Raw genomic sequence first — 16,850 nt, 5'->3', positions numbered from 1 at the left:
TTTCTAGATTCATGGCACTGTTCACAAATTGGGGGGCCCTTTTACAAAGCGTCGGTAAGCCCAATGCAGCCGCCAGCGGTAGTTCCGGCTCGTGTGTGTGCTATTTCCAGCGTGCTGTACAAAATTATTTTATAGCACAGCGCTAACCCAGCAGTAATCAGGCATTGCCCAGTTACCATTGGGTTACTGCGGGAGCCCTTACCGCCACTTCAATGGGTGGCAGTAAGTACTTCCCTCTGCATGGCCACATGGTAAGAGTTATCTTGCCACACGGCCATATTTTGGAGTTTTTTAACCCGCTGCAGTAAAAAGGGTCCCACAGCTTAGTAAAAGGACCCCTGGATTACTAAACACGGATGAGACAGAAGTGCTTTCAACAGAGCTCTAACCAGTATTAATTGCATTCCCCAAGATCTTATGTTCTTTTAGATATTAGATCACAGTATATAATCAATCCTCAAATCAATTTTTTAAAATAGGAAATAGAGCTAATTAAAAATAAGTCAATGTCTTGGCCTAACAAGTTCTCGACAACAAAAGCAAAAACTAATTTCATCATCTGCCAACATGGGGTTCTATTTTCAAAAGGTCTGCCCTATTCTAGGCTTACAGCAAAAATCTAAAATTGAAGCAATATGTATTTCTATAAACTTATTTGGTAGGGCAAGTTAAAATCAGGTTATAAGAAAACACAGTACCTTTCATTATGAAGGACTGAACTTTAGAAAAGTGCATCAAAATATTTAAATATAATTTACAGAAACATAGAAAATGAAGCAGATACATGTTCAAGTAGTGTCAGTAGTCCTATTTTTGGTCCAGATAAATTAAAAAATGTCAATCTTGGTTATCAATTCTATCAGTAGATGGTATCATCCTTCAAGCAGTCTTAATAGGTGCATCTTGTTTCTTCTGAGGCTTCTAAAGTTTGTTTTTCACTTTCTTATTCTGATATAGATCTACAAAGCAAACAGAAACACATCATTAATTTTATTTCAAAAGTGCAGTCCTGTATTGGTGTACTGGAATTTCTGTTATTTAGACTATTACAAAGCTTGTGATTAAATTTCTATAACAGAGTTGTCAACCTTTCTTCTGCTGTGACACACCTGACAATGCTCACTGAACACTATGGTGTCCTCTTACTAAGCTGCACTGCATTCCTTAGACTGCAAGCATGTTCTAGCATATTATCAGAAGCATACAAAACATCCTAAGAAGTCCTCCCAGATTTTTGGATCCTTCAACCTTAACACATTAGGGATACCCATCACCAAATGTATTATATCTACTTGGCTGGCTATCTCCTACATGTATACTCAGGTTGGACTGACCCATCATGGCTGGGTCATTGCTCACAAAGAGGAATGGCATTTTCAGTAGCCCATTTCTGCTCTGCCTGCATTGAAGAAATTTGCAAGGCAAATATATGGTCTTCTATCCACATCTTCACTTCTGTTTGGAGGAGCATTTCAGGTGGGATAGCCGGTTTGGATAAGCAGTCCTGCAGAATCATTTTACTAATCTCGCTCTTTTTCTCCACCAAGCTCACTATCTACTCAGTTCCAAAATATTCAGTAGCTAGTGAGTCCCATATGTGAGAATATTATGTCTGTTGGTCCTCAGAGAAAGCTAAAATTACTTACCTGTAGCATGTGTTCTCCGAAGATAGCAGGCATATATTCTCAAATCCCTCCTGCCTCCCCTTGGAATTTTTTTCTTAGCTTTAGTACTGTACTGCTGGTCCCACGCTCGAGCGCCGGGCAGGAAGGCACCTGCGCATGCGTGGTGAAGGAACTGCCTCAAAGGTTTAAAGTGACAGCACACTATGGCACTGTCTGCACAGGGCTCAGTGGATGATGTCACCCACATGTGAGAATATATGCCTGCTGTCTTTGGAGAACACCTGCTACAGTTAAGTAACTTAGCTTTATGGAGTTCTGCTCCAGGAACTTCTGCAAATCATTTGTAAACCCAGCTACACTAACTGTAGTACCTTTCAGATTTTTATACCTTCCTAAGATGTATCTCATTTACTCAAGAACGTTACCTTGTTAAATGTTCAGTTTTGGAGGCCGTATCTTGCTAAGGATGTAAAAAGAATTGAAGCGGTGCAAAGAAAAGCTACGAGAATGGTATGGGATTTGCATTACAAGACGTATGAGGAGAGACTTGCTGACCTGAACATGTATACCCTGGAGGAAAGGAGAAACAGGGGTGATATGATACAGATGTTCAAATATTTGAAAGGTATTAATCCACAAACCTTTTCTGGAGATGGGAAGGCGGTAGAACTAGAGGACATGAAATGAGATTGAAGGGGGGCAGACTCAAGAAAAATGTCAGGAAGTATTTTTTTCACGGAGAGAGTGGTGGATGCTTGGAATGCCCTCCCGCGGGAGGTGGTGGAGATGAAAACGGTAACGCAATTCAAAAATGTATGGGATAAACTAATACTACTAATAGCATTTATATAGCGCTACCAGACGCACGCAGCGCTGAACACTTGACAGAGAGACAGTCCCTGCTCAAAGAGCTTAAGGAATCCTGTTCAGAAGGAATGGATCCTCAGAAGCTTAGCGGAGATTGGATAGCAGAGCTGGTGGGGGGGAGGGGCTGGTGGTTGGGAGGCGGGGCTAGTGCTGGGCAGACTTCTACAGTCTGTGCTGTGAAAATGGCAGATACTAATCAAGGTCAGGTATACACAAAAAGTAGCACATATGAGCTATCTTGTTGGGCAGACTGGATGGACTGTGCAGGTCTTTCTCTGCCGTCATCTACTATGTTACTACTTAGTAACTTCATAGCGTAGTCCCTAGTCTTTGTACCTTTTGAATGAGTATACAACAGATTCATGTTTACTCATTCCACTTCACTCATGATATTAAAGACCTTCATCATATCTTCCCCTCAGACTTTAGCCATTTCTGAAAGGTGAGTCGTTCCATGCCTTAATCATTCTTACCTTTTTCTGTACCTTTAATTATCCTATATCTTTTTTTGATATGTGCTGACCAGAACTGCATACAATACTCAAGAAACAGTTGCACTATGGCATGATACAGAGGCATTATGATGTTGTTTATTTTATTCTCTTATTTCTTTCTCAATAATTCATACTATTCTATTTCATTTTTGGCCACCACTGCACACTGAGCAGACAATTTCAACATGTTGTCCATGATGACACCTAGATTCTTTTCCTGAGTGGTAACTCATAATGTGCATCTTAGCATTATGTTACCTATAATTTGGATTATTTTTACCTGTCTGCATCACCCTGCACTTGTCCACATTAAAAGTTAGTTTCTATTTGGACACTACCTTAGGAAGGATCTTAAGATACATGCACAGACCCACCCTATTTTTAAAAATGTTTGTGTAGGATGGACCCATCACTAAGGCTTGGCATTTACCAAGGTACTGCAACCAAAAATATGACCTCAAATCACATGTGGTAAGAAGCTTAATAGAAGGCTTCAACAGAAACATGGCCCACATAAAAACTTCAGGCTATAAAGAAATGGTGATAAGTCTCAGCTTTACTGAAGTGAACACCAAGTTGGTCTTAAACATGACTCTGACAAATGTACAATGTATTCAACAGTTTTCATATGGAATAGGAAAATTGTCTAGGGCTTTTACCTTACACCAGACAAACCTCTTCTATTTAAAACTATATGACTTTCTAGTACAGTCTCCCTCAGAAGAATAATTTGAGAAATGTTTCAGATCCAGTTAACTGAATGCCATGTTCTCAACATCCAGACTGTGAGGGCCAGAGACCTGATATCGAGATATAATAGTTTCTTACTTCTGTGGGAATGTCAGCACCAGAATCTGATAGAAAACTCCTGTAGGAGTGAGAACCAGATCAGTCTCAGCCAATATGGAGCTATGAGAATCATATTTATCAATTTTATACATTTTATAATCAGTTTATGGTTACATATATTTTCTCCCTCCTCCAGTTCATATATGAAAACTTTCTAATGGCATAAGCATCATACAAATGATCCCCACCTCCCTTAAAAAAAAAGGCTTTCATTTATCTGGAAGCAGTAGGTGCAGTAAATCAAGAGGGAGTAAATTCTACAATCTTGGTGCAATGAATTAAAAGGTACAGGACCTTGTTAGTGTCCATTTTGAACTGAATGTGTTTACTATTTATAATTTATATGTTTTATGTTGTGAAATTCCACTGCCAGCCTGCAAGAGGCTCAGCGCCACTGAGAGGTTTTTTGCTGGAATGAATTTCTAGCCTAGTGGATTAGTAGCCTAGTGGTTAGTGCAGAGGACTTTGAAGGTAGTTGCAAAAAACACAGAAAGGCGGTATATCAAGTCCCATTCACTTTCCCTATACCTTACCAGGCAGGCTGGTCATGTTTGTTCACTCCATAGCTGCTGTTTCTTGCCAGAATCCACCTTGTTCCTGTCTGGGTTCCTGTATAAACCGAGTCACTGGTTTCCTAGCCAGAGCTTGGTCTGACTACTTGGTTGCTTGCTTATTGCTGGACCCTATTCCTCTCGTTCAACATTTCTTAATCCTGCACTGTACCCTTCCCTTACTCCTCTTGACAGTGGTACCCTGCACTTGAATCTCTGTTCAGGATCTTCTAGTTTATTCCTCAGGTTCTGGGTTTGGGCAGTGAAGACCTGTCAGCAACGTTGGAGGTCCATGAACCCAGCCTGTTCACCACTCCTAGGTCTCCCTTACTGATGAGAACCGCCTATTAACTTTTTGGCTTACTTCCTCTCTGTGGGTTGTAAACCGCTAAATGTAGTAAATCGGTGGTATATAAAAATGTTTTAAATAAATTAAATATATAGATGGATATACTGGCAGTGCTGACAATCTCAAAGCTTGACAGAGTGTATAACAGCAAGTCTGCTAAACAGCATGTACTCAGAGTGCAGATATTTAGAAAGTAATGCGTATTTTAAAATCTATTCTACTCTACTGGAACTCAGTGTAGTCTTGTCATGGCTGTGGCTGTGCCCCGTGTCCAGATTCATTTTTTCCCAGTAATCTCTCTGTGTGATGTCTCCAGACTGCCTTTTTGCTGCTTCTGCTGCAAGTTTCTCTGGCAGCCAAGCCTTGCTTCTGCAGAGTATTGATAGAACTGAAAAATGAACTTGCAGAACTATTGTTAGTAATATGTAATTTATCTTTAAAATCAAGCATGGAACTAGAAGATTGGAGGGTGGCCAATGTAACGTCAAGTTTTTAAAAGGGTTCCAGAGGTGATCTGGGATATTACAGACCTGTGAGCCTGATATTGGTGCTGGGCAAAATTATAGAGACTATTATAAAGAACAAAATTACAGAGCATATTCAAAAGCATGGATTAATGAGACAAAGTCAACATGGATTTAGTGAAGGGAAATCTTGCCTCACCAATCTACTACATTTCTTTGAAGGGGTGAACAAACGTGAGCCAGTCGATATTGTGTATCTGGATTTTCAGAAGGCGTTTGACAAAGTACCTCATGAAAGACTCCAGAGGAAATTGGAAAGTCATGGGATAGGAGGTAGTGGCGTATTGTGGATTAAAAACTTGTTAAAGGATAGAAAACAGAGAGTAGGGTTAAATAGTCAGTATTCTCAATGGAGAAGGGTAGATAGAGTGGGGTTCTGCAGGGGTCTGTGATGGGACCACTGCTTTTTAACATATTTATAAATGATCTAAATATGGGAATAACTACTGAAGTAATTAAATTTGTCGATGACACAAAGTTATTCAAAGTTGTTCAATCGCAAGAGGATTGTGAAAAACTGCAAGATGAACTTACGAGACTGGGCATCCAAATGGCAGATTATGTTTAATGTGAGAAAGTGCAAAGTCATATATGTGGGAAAGAGGAACCCGAACTATAGCTACATGATGCAAAGTTCCAGGTTAGGAGTCACCGACCAGGTAAAGGATCTAGGAGTCATCGTTGACTATACTTTGAAACCCTCCTGCTCAGTGTGCTACGGTGGCAAAGAAAGCAAATAGAATGTTAGGTATTATTAGGAAAGGACTGGAAAATAAAAACGAGGATATTATAATGCCTTTGTATCGCTCCATGGTGTGACCGCACCTTGAATACTGTGTGCAATTCTGGTCGTCGCATCTCAAAAAAGATATAGTGGAATTAGAAAAGCTACAAAGAAGGGCAACGAAAATGATAAAGGGGATGGGACAATTTCCCTATGAGGAAAGGCTGAAAGGGGAGATATGATAGAGGTCTATAAAATACTGAGTGGAGTGGAATGGGTAGATGTGAATCGCTTGTTTACTCTTTCCAAAAATACTAGGACTAGGGGACACGCAATGAAGCTACAAAATAGCAAATTTAAAACAAAAAAGAGAAAATATTTCTTCACTCAGCATATAATTAAACTCTGGAATTCGTTGCCAGAGAATGTGGTAAAAGCAGTTAACTTAGTGGGGTTTAAAAAAGGTTTGGATAGCTTCCTAAAAGTCCATAAGTCATTATTAAAATGGACTTGGGAAAATCCACTGCTTATTTCTAGGATAAGCAGCATAAAATGTATTGTACTGTTATCTTGCCAGGTACTTGTGACCTGGATTGGCCACTGTTGGAAACAGGATGCTGGGCTTGATGGACCTTCGGTCTATCCCAGTATGGCAACACGTATGTACTTATGTACTTGTATGGTGTTCCTGCAGCCAAGCTTTATTCCTAGTTGTGACATCATCTGTGAAGTCCTTGATAAAGCACTTTGGAAGTTTAATTCTTGGCCTTTGCAACAGGTCTCTTAACCTTGACTTTGTGTTCCCTGTCTGGATCCATTTCCTACTTGGCTTTATTCCTGCATGTCTTGATCCCTGTCTAGCTTTGTTCCTGTGAGTTTTGTCTTTGAATCTGAAGCCATGTACCTGTAAGCCTTGCTTCTAAACCTCGTTCCTGAAGCTTTTCTTTTGTGTGGAGGTTTGCCTTTAACCTTTTCCTTTTGAACCTACTGTTTGAGTCTGTGAGAACTTGCTCCTTTGTTTAGCTGTGCTTTTTAGCTCAGCTGTGAGCTGTTCCTCTGTGTAGTTAGCCTTTAACCCTTTTCTATCTGTATTTGCTGTTAAGAGTCTGTGAATCCTTTTCCTTTTTGAATCTACTGTTTGAGTCTATGAGAACTTGCTCCTTCGTTTAGCTGTGCTTTTTAGCTCAGCTGTGAGCTGTTCCTCTGTGTGGTTAGTCTTTAACCCTTTTCTATCTGTATTTGTTGTTAAGTCTGTGAATCCTTTTCCATTTGAATCTACTGTTTGAGTCTGTGAGAACTTGCTCCTTCGTTTAGCTGTGCTTTTTAGCTCAGCTGTGAGCTGTTCCGCTGTGTGGTTGGCCTTTAACCCTTTTCTTTCTGTATTTGATGTCAGAGTCTGTGAGAACTTGCTCCTCTGTTTAGCTGTGCTTACTAGCTCAGCTGTGAGCTGCTCCCCTGTGTGGCTTCCCTTTATCCCTTTACTTTCTGAATCTGTTGTTTGCGTCTTAGTGGGCTGCTCTTGTGTTTAGCTGCGGCTTCTAGCACACCCCTGAGCTGCCTCTCTGTACGGGTCTGAGTGGGCTGCTCTTGTGTTTAGCTGCAGCTTCTAGCACACCCCTGAACTACCACTCTGTTTGGTTTCTGTTTGAGTGGGCTGCACTTCTGTTTAACTGTGGCTTCTAGCAGAGCCCTGAGCTGCCTCTCTGTGTGGTTTCTGTTTGAGTCTGAGTGGGCTGATCTTCCGTTTAGCTGTGGTTTCTAGCACAGTCAGGAGCTGCCTCTCTGTGTGGTGTCCCTTTAATCCTTTACTTGCTGAATCTGTTGTTTGAATCTGTTTGGGATGCTCTTCCGTTTAGTTGTAGGTTCTAGCACAGCCCTAAGCTGCCTCTCTGTGTGATTTTCCTTTAACCTTTAATTTGTTGATTCTACTATGTGAACCTGTGAGGATTGCTCTTTCGTCTGACTGTGCTTTCAGGCACAGTGTGAGCTATTTCTTTGTGTGGGGTTGTCTTTTACCCTTCGGTTACTGTTTGTGCCTGTGTGTAGGGTCTTTTGACTTTTTGTTGTGGCTGTGTTTTGCGCAGTGCACTGCTTGGTTAGTATTTTCTTAGGGGGATCTCGTTTTGTTTCTTTCCCCTTTCTTTCTGTTTGGGTTCCAGTTTGGCCTTGCGGCCCATGAACTTGGACTGTTATTTGTGGGTTCCAGTTCAGCCTTGAAGCCCATATGAGTGTTCTACTTTTCAATCCTGGTTCCTGCTGCAGCCAAGCTTCGTTTCTGGTTTCTGCTACAGCCAAGCTTCGTTCCTGGTTCCTGCTACAGCCAAGCTTCGTTCCTGGTTCCTGCTACAGCCAAGTTCTGTTTCTGCCTTGTATTTAGTTTCCACTGCTTTATTTGCTGTGTTTTGTGCCTTGTCTTGCTGTGTCTGAACCCAGTTGTAGTCCTGTGTCCTGCAGGGTTCCTGTCTGGGTTCAGTTCTTGCCCTTTCCTTCACTTCCTTGTTTTGTCTGGATCCAGCTTATGTTCTGCCTCTGCTTTGTCCAGTGTGCCCCAGGCCATTTCAGAGGACTTGTCTGCTGCATCCCCGGCTGCAGTCCAAGGGCTCACCATCCCAGAATCCATAACATAGTCATTGTAATAGCAAGATAACGATCATTTTTTCCTTGTTATATTAATGGTTTTGCTATAATTGTGAAAGTTTTAAAATACTCTTAAAGCAACCCTCGGTACAACATAGTAAAATGATCAATTAATTCTAACCAAAGCATTGCTATACATCAAAATATCTTTTTCCAAATAATTTCAAAATTGCTCAACTCTCTTAAAACTGATTCCCCACCCCAAAACTAAAGCAGGTAGTTCATGCATAACATACTCCTATTATGTATCTGCATCAGGATAAGAACATAAGACTGAATGTCCATCAAGCCAGGTATCCTGTTTCTGACAGTGGCCAATCCAGGTCACAAGTGCTTGGCAAGATCCCATAACAGATTTTATGCCGCTTATCTCAGAAATAAGCAGTTGATTTTCCCCGAGGCCATTTTAATAAAGGCTTATGGACTTTTCTTTGAAGAACTTCTCCAAACCTTGTTAAAACCCTGTTAAGATGCTTTTGTCACATTCTCTGGCAATTAATTCCAGAGTTTAATTAAACAATGAGTGAAGTCCTATTTTCTCCTATTCGTTTTAAATTAGCTGAGGGAGCAGAGCAGTTTAGGAGGTGAAGTACTTCTGTGCACAAAAGAGGAGTGGGACTTGGGTGTAGTTGTATGTGATGAATTTAAAGTGATCAAACAGGTTTAAAAAAGGGGGGGGGGCATGACAAAAGTCAGAAAGATGTTGGATACATAGGGAGAGGGATGGCCAGCAGCAAAAAGGAGATGAAATAATGGCTCTGTACAAGTCTCTGGTAAGAAATCATTTGGAGTATTGTATACAATTCTGCTGACTGCACCTTCAACAAGATATAAAAAGGATGGAGTTGGTTCAGAGGGTGGCTACTAAAATGGCCAATGATCATCATAAAGCATATGGAGACAGACTTAAAGATCTCAATATGCATAAGAAACACAGGAGAGGGGAGATATGATAGAGAATTAAATAACTCTGGGCATTAATGCACAGGAGGCAAGTCTCTTTCACTTGAAAGAAAGCCCTGGAATGAGGGGGCAGGTGAAAGGAGACAGACTCCCACCTAAGGAAATACTTTTTCACAGAAAGGGTGGTCAATGTGTGGAACAGCCTCCTAGTAGAGGTGGTGGAGATGAAGACTGTATCTCATTTCAAGAAAGCCTAGGACAAGTACATAGGATCTGTAAGGGAGAAGAAGGGATAGTAGACAGCATGGATGAACAGACTAGATAAGCCATATGGTCTTTATCTGACTTTTTTCTCTGTTTCTATCAGTTCTTAACAAACATACACTTGCAGAACACTGGGGGCAAGGGGAGAAATGCTAGATGGGGAGAGAGGAGAAAGGAGAGAAATGCTGGATTGGGAGAGAGAGGGGACAAATACTGGATGGAGAAGGGGAGAAATACTGGATGAGTCAGGACAAGGGAAGAAATACTGGATGAGAGAGGACAAGGGAGAAATACTGGTTGGGGAGACAGGGGACAAGAGGAGAAATACTGATGGAGAGAAAAGGGGCAAGGAGAGAGATGCTGGATGGAGAGAGAGGGCAAGGGGAGAAACGATGGAAGATTGGATAGTAAGAAAGAACTAAATGTGGATAAAGGCAGAAAATAAAATCAAAGAAAGTTGATATGATATATAACTCATTTTAAATTTAAAGAGGTCTTTAATTAGGAAAGTACAAAAGTACAACAAGATAATACAAAAGTCAGCTACACATTACAGCTGTACCAAATAGCATATTTTATTATTCAGTTGAATATGAATACTGAAAAATATTATTTGGCTGAATACAAATACCGAATATGGCACTGAGCTTTCACGTAACAAATGATAAAAGAAGCAAAGTGAAATCAGAGATCAAGTGTTTATTTCAGTAGGATTTAGCACAGTAGATCTCTGGATTATTTGTGTTCGAATTTAAATAACTAGTCAGCCGAAATGAATAATGTATTTGGGGTACTATTTGGAGCAGAATCGAATACAAATATTTGGTACAACCCTACTACACATATACAAGGTAGTAAAGCAGTTGGTAAAAAAAAAAGTAACATACCACAAATGTTCCCAAAACATTCAGGCTGAACAATGTACAAAGAGGCATTTAAAAAAACTCCACAAACAGCCCCTTATTAAAACCTCTAATATTTTAAGTTTTAGTTTTATAATGTAATAAATTCCCCACCTCTTAATAAAGCTAGCCCTCCTATCCAACTCCCCCCAACCCTGTGAGACCTTCATATAACCCACAAACACAAGTATATTTAACACATGATTTTTATACTTACCTCACTCAGCAATGCCCACACCTGGGATTCAGAAAGGATAGACAAACGAATAGCCAGTATTTTTCCTAATGAGGGGGGAATTATCCCTTCTGCAACTCCGTTCACAAACATACCTGGCGGCAAAAAAAAAAATCAAATCACTGTAGGTTTACAAACATGGTACCATATGTAGCAAGTGGAAAAGTAACCAAGTGCTTTCTTTCTTTTTTTGATACACCACTTTTAAACATTGTCACACCAATTTGCAAAAAAAACTCAAATCATACACTCAAATAATTACAACAGCAGGCTGAGAACTATAAGAAAAACAACCTAATTCCAAATAAAGTCTTCATATTTGCACCTGTGGCTCACTTTCCATTCTCAGCTGCCCCCACTTTTTTATTTTGCACATCTTGCAGAGGTCTTTCTTTTCTATTCTGCTGAAAACTAGGAAGGCCAGGTTTCAAATCCCACTGCTTAGGCATTGCCTCAGGTACAAACAGGTTGTAAGTCCTTACCCAGAGAGATGTCATCTTCTTTCAGAATTCAGAACTGTGCTGCCTAGGTAAGATTTTCTATAGTGGTAAATGGTCATGGTAAATCTGTTTTCTATCCCGCTATTACCTTGCAGGAGGGTTACAATTTTTCAAGAAGCTAGTTTCATTTAACTGAGAAGAAGGGGCATAATAATAAATTCAATAATTAAGAAAAAATAACGAGATCATTAATTAGAAAGAGATATATATTTCTGAAACAAAAGGGTTTTCAAATTTTTCCTAAAAAGAATATAGTACTGAGAAGATTTAAATATAGGTGAAATCATAGTCCATAATCTTGCTGCTTGAAATGCCAACCCTAATTCAAAGAGATGTAATCTCTTTTTACCTTTTGATGATGGAAAAGAATAACCTACAGTACCAGTACGTCTTGTTCTCAAAACATAGATGAGCATAAAGTGTGGATATAGTCTGGTGCCAACCCATGTAGACGTTTAAAGAGAAAACACGCCAATTTGAAATAGATTCTAACCTCAATAGTCATAGTAGAGGCAACCAGTGTAATGATAAATAGCTGGCAGTGATCCTATCAAACTTGGACAATCCGAAAATCATTCAAACTGCTGTATTCTGTATCATTTGCAGTCTCCTCACCAAACTTCTATTACATCCTAAATATACCAGATTACAATACTCCAATTGAGAAACTAAAAGAGACTGAACCAGTTTTCTAAAATGATCTTCTTCAAAACAACTTTGCATGCATCGCAATTTTTTCATCAGGAAAAAACATTTCTTTGTTAACGAAAAGACATATTTTTCCATGGTTAAAGCACTATCAATAAACACTCCTAACAATTTAATGACTGTAGACAATTTAAAGGTAACTTGGTTAATAGTGATAGATTTTGGAATATTCTCTGGATGCATGTCAAAACAGATAAAATTTGTTTTCTCAGTGTTCAATTTTAACTTATGATCAAACATCCAATTATTTGTTAATGATGATATGCATTGTTGAATTAGAATAGCATCTATTACAGAGATGGAGTAAAATGTTATTAAGACTGAAATGTCATCTGCATAAATATAGTGAATGAATTTCTTGTTATGTAACAAGAAGTCTAAAGATTGTAAAAAAAAAAAAAAAAACACTGAAAAGCAGCGAAGACAGTGGAAAGCATTGAGGGACTCCACAATTATTGCTCCCGAAAGAAGATAAACCATCCTTTGTTTTGACTGTATAAGAGCTGAGAAGGAGCCAGCTGTCTTGGTCCATGCGTGCACCAACAACATAGGAAAATGTAGGATGGAGGATCTGACAGTCAAATTTAGGATCTTAGGTAGGAAGTTAAAATCAAGATCCTCTAGGGTAGCATTTTCAGAAATACTCTCCGTTCCATGTGCAGGACCCAAGAAGCAGGCAGAGCTCCAAACTCTCAATATGTAGTTCAGATAAAGGTGCAGGGATGAGGGATTTAGATTTGTCAGGAACTGGGCAACATTCTGGGGAAAGGGGAGCCTATTTTGGAAGGATAGTCTCCACCTTAATTGACACTTAACTAGGCTGCTGGTGCTAATATTTAAAAAGGAGATAGAGCAGCTTTTAAACTAGAATGGGGGAGAGGAAGAGTCGATAATCATTCAAGATTGCATGGTTCGGAGTGAGGTGTATATCTACTTATTACACTAGGAGGATTAAGTATCTGACAGTATGGGAAGCCTAAATGTATCTGAATATTCACTTAAGCAGCAGCAGGTGGCATATGACAATTAAAACATAAATGTTGGACCTATAATTCTGTAGAAGCTTTGGTCAAGTGGACACAATTTTAGACTTGAATGTAAACCCAGTGTGAATAGATAACGAAAAATTTTATCTTACCCGATAATTTCTTTCCTTTATTTGCAGCAGATTAATCCAGAGACAAGTGGGTTATGACCATCAACCAGTAGGTGTAGATAGAGTTCAATTCAGTGCTCAATCATACTGAATTAGTTGCTCCTGGGACATTCAGTATTTCTCTTAACAAAGCATAGGAACAAATAGGAGAACATATCTCCTTCCTCACAGACCCTCCAAACATCCATGTAGACAGACTGTAAACAAGTAAATGAAAACAGCTCAACTAACCAAACAAATTGTAGGCACCAGTCTCTGACTGGGACACATCGACCAGCTCAGGGTGGAACTCAGAAAATTATCAGGCAAGATAAAATTTTTCATTCTTTAGTGTCAGCAGCAGATGAATCCAGAGACATGTGCAATATAGCAAAACAGTACCTAATAGGGTGGGGAGCCGAAACCCCCACAGCCAGCACGGAGGCCCCAAACACTGCCTCCGTATGAGCTGCAACATCCACCCAATAATGTTTGAAGACAGTATACACAGAAGCCAAAGTTGCCGCTCTATAGATCTCTTCACGAGCAACAGCCGAGATTCCACTCAGGACGTCGAAGCCTCCGCGTAGAATGCATGTGAAGGTCCACCAGCAGCATGACCCCGCCAGGACATAAGCAGAGGAGATAGCCGTCTTAACACAGATGGCAACAGTCGCCTTGGAAGCTACGTCACCCTTACATGGCCCCCCAAAAAAGCACAAAAAGGTGATCTGAATGACGGAAATTATTAGTTGTAGCCAAACACTGCATGAGACTGCACCGCACATCCAGCAAGTGCAAACGGGGAAGTCTTTCAGATACGCGTCTCTCTGAGATGATAGAAGAAACAAAGACTGATTCAGATGAAAAGCCAAGACCACCTTAGGAAGAAAGGATGGCACAGTATGCACTGTGACCCCTGCCTCAAAAAAACAGAGAAAAGGCTCCCTGCGAGAGTGAGCCTGGAGCTCCGAAACCCGCTGTGCTGAGACAGCGACCCAAGAACACTGCTTTAAGAGTAAGATCCTTAAGCATGGCTTTCCGCAAAGGCTTGAAGGGGGCCCCCTGCAACAAATCTCGCACCAAGATTCCATGTGGACCACTGGAGGGCACAAACAGGTTCCTCCCTTAAGAAACTGGACAATGTCTGGATGAGCAGACAAAGAAGAATTAGAAATCTGGCTGTGATAACAGGTGAGAGCCGCCACCTGCACCTGCAGAAAGCTGACCGCGAAACCCTCCTGCAAAATGTGCGACAGGGATGCCTGAAACAGAGACCATGCCTTTGCAGCACAAAAGGACTCAAAAGACTACTACTACTACTTATCATTTCTATAGCGCTACTAGACGTATGCAGCGCTATACACTTGAACATGAAGAGACAGTCCCTGCTCGACAGAGCTTACAATCTAATTAGGACAAACAAGAGATAAGGGAATATTAAAGTGAGGATGATAAAATAAGGGTTCTGAACAAGTGAATAAGGGTTAGGAGTTAAAAGCAGCATCAAAAAGGTGGGCTTTTAGCTTAGATTTGAAGAAGGCCAGAGATGGGAGCTTGACGTACCGACTCAGGAAGTCTATTCCAGGCATATGGTGCAGCAAGATAAAAAGAACGGAGTCTGGAGTTAGCGGTGGAGAAGGGTGCAGATAAGAGAGATTTACCCAGTGAACGGAGTTTCTGGGGAGGAGTGTAGGGAGAGTGGAGAGGTATTGAGGAGCCGCAGAGTGAATGCACTTATAAGTCAATAAGAGGAGTTTGAACTGTATGCGGAAATGGATAGGAAGCCAGTGAAGTGACTTGAGAAGAGGGATAATATGAGCACAACGACACTGGAGGAATATTAGTCGTGCAGCAGAATTTTGAACAGATTGAAGAAGAGAGAGATGGCTAAGTGGGAGACCTGTGAGAAGCAAGTTGCAATAGTCTAAGCGAGAGGTGATAAGTGTGTGGATGAGGGTTCTGGTAGTGTGCTCAGAAAGGAAAGGGCGAATTTTGGTGATACTATAGAGAAAGAAACAACACTTCTTAGCCTGAAGGGGTCTCATGTGAGCCTGCGCCCATGGCATCACCTCCAGCATTACTGCCATTGACAACAGCACTTGCACATAGTTCCAGATCCTGGGTGATGGGGACTGCATCAAATGAGCAATCTGCAAGCTGGGCAAAAACACTTTGGCCTGCGCAGTACTGAAACACACTCCAGCATTTGAGTGGGGATGAGATGACTCTTGGCCAAGTTGATGACCCGTCTCAGGGACTGCAAAGCCCCATAACTCTGGCTGTCACCCGCACACTCTTCTGAGGGGATGATGCTTTGATGAGCTAATCATCTAGGAAATATGCAAATAGGCTTCGTTCATATCCAGATCCGTGAGAAATTCCCTGGCTGAACCGCTACAATCACCAGCCTCACGGTCTCCATGCGAAAATGCTGGACACTGAGACAGAGGTTGACCCCCTTGAGATCTAGCACCTGTCGTGAGGATTCCTCCTTCTTGGGAACCATGAAATAGATGGAATAGCAGCCTAATCCCCACTCCTAGAGGGGGGATGGGAATAATTGCTCCCAACTGGAGAAGCCGTATAAGTGTGACTCGCACCGCTGTTCACTTGCAGACAATGGCGTATGGGGAGGCCAAGAAACAAATCTGTGACTGGAGAGGAAAACAATTTGTACCCATCTTGAATAAACTCCAAGACCCACTGGTCTGTAGTGATTTTGGCCTACTCCTCATAAAAGAGGGACAGCCACCCCCATATGGTGGGGAACAAGTGGGCCAAGACACCATCATTGTGAAGTGCAAGGGACAGAGGGGGTTCTGCTAGACTGACCCCTGGAATGCTTGTCTGGATGAAAAGAATGCTTCAACTAGGACTGGGGCCTCTGGGCAAAGCTCAGAGGCCCTAGTACTAGTCTCAAAAGCGAAGCTTAGACTGAACAGGCATCCAGGAAGAATGGGACTTGTCCTCCTGCAGGCGTGACACTTGGGAGTCCCCTAAATCCTTAACCAGCTTTTCCAAGTCATCTCCAAAGAGAAGCTTGCCCCTAAACGGCAGCTTAACTTAACTGCTGCTTGGAAGCCACATCTGCTGCCCAGTGGCAACAACTGCAACAATCGGCGCGCCGCTACTGCCAGGGGGACATTTGTTTAGCTGATGACCAAACCAGGTCATATAAGGCATCCGCCAAATAGGCAAGACCGGTTTCCCCTTGCAGAAACTCCGAGCTCCAGTAAGGCATCCGCAGCCTGCTGCACCCAGGACAAACAAGTCGGGGACACATAAGAGCTGCACACAGCTGTCCGTTGGGCAAGGGGCTAGATCTCAAAGGAAATCTCCAAGGCGGACTTCCAGCTTGTAGTCCTGGACATCCTTAAGCACCACACTCCCCTCAACTGGCAACATAGTCTTCTTCATGATCATCCCTACCAAGGAATCTACCTTAGACAACGCCAAACAGTCTAACTTTTCCTGACAGAGATGGGACATCACCTCGGCCGGACCCGGAGGCTAGCCTCCAGAATAGCTCACTGAGTTGAAATTAGCTCTTGCATAGTTTCATGCACTGGGAAGGCCTTTG

The 16,850-nt window shown here is 41.5% G+C and overlaps 1 protein-coding gene across 1 annotated transcript in view; it reads right to left on the bottom strand.

Annotated features, from left to right (window-relative positions):
• Window positions 1-275: 275 nt before the first annotated feature.
• The window catches only part of LOC115459576 (alpha-1,3-mannosyl-glycoprotein 4-beta-N-acetylglucosaminyltransferase B-like), a 317,839-nt gene continuing 301,264 nt past the window's right edge, over window positions 276-16,850 (bottom strand). Inside the window, exons 14-15 of the mRNA XM_030189387.1 lie at window positions 10,907-11,019; window positions 276-959 (exon numbers count right to left, since the gene is read on the bottom strand). Of these exons, the coding sequence (XP_030045247.1) occupies window positions 936-959; window positions 10,907-11,019 (137 nt within the window). The 3' untranslated portion in view covers window positions 276-935. The remainder of the gene's footprint in view (window positions 960-10,906; window positions 11,020-16,850) is intronic.

The sequence above is a fragment of the Microcaecilia unicolor genome, unplaced genomic scaffold, assembly GCF_901765095.1.
Source record: "Microcaecilia unicolor unplaced genomic scaffold, aMicUni1.1, whole genome shotgun sequence".
NCBI lineage: Eukaryota > Metazoa > Chordata > Amphibia > Gymnophiona > Siphonopidae > Microcaecilia > Microcaecilia unicolor.
The sequence above is the reverse complement of the archived record's forward strand: the minus strand, read 5'-3'. Positions and strand labels throughout refer to the sequence as shown.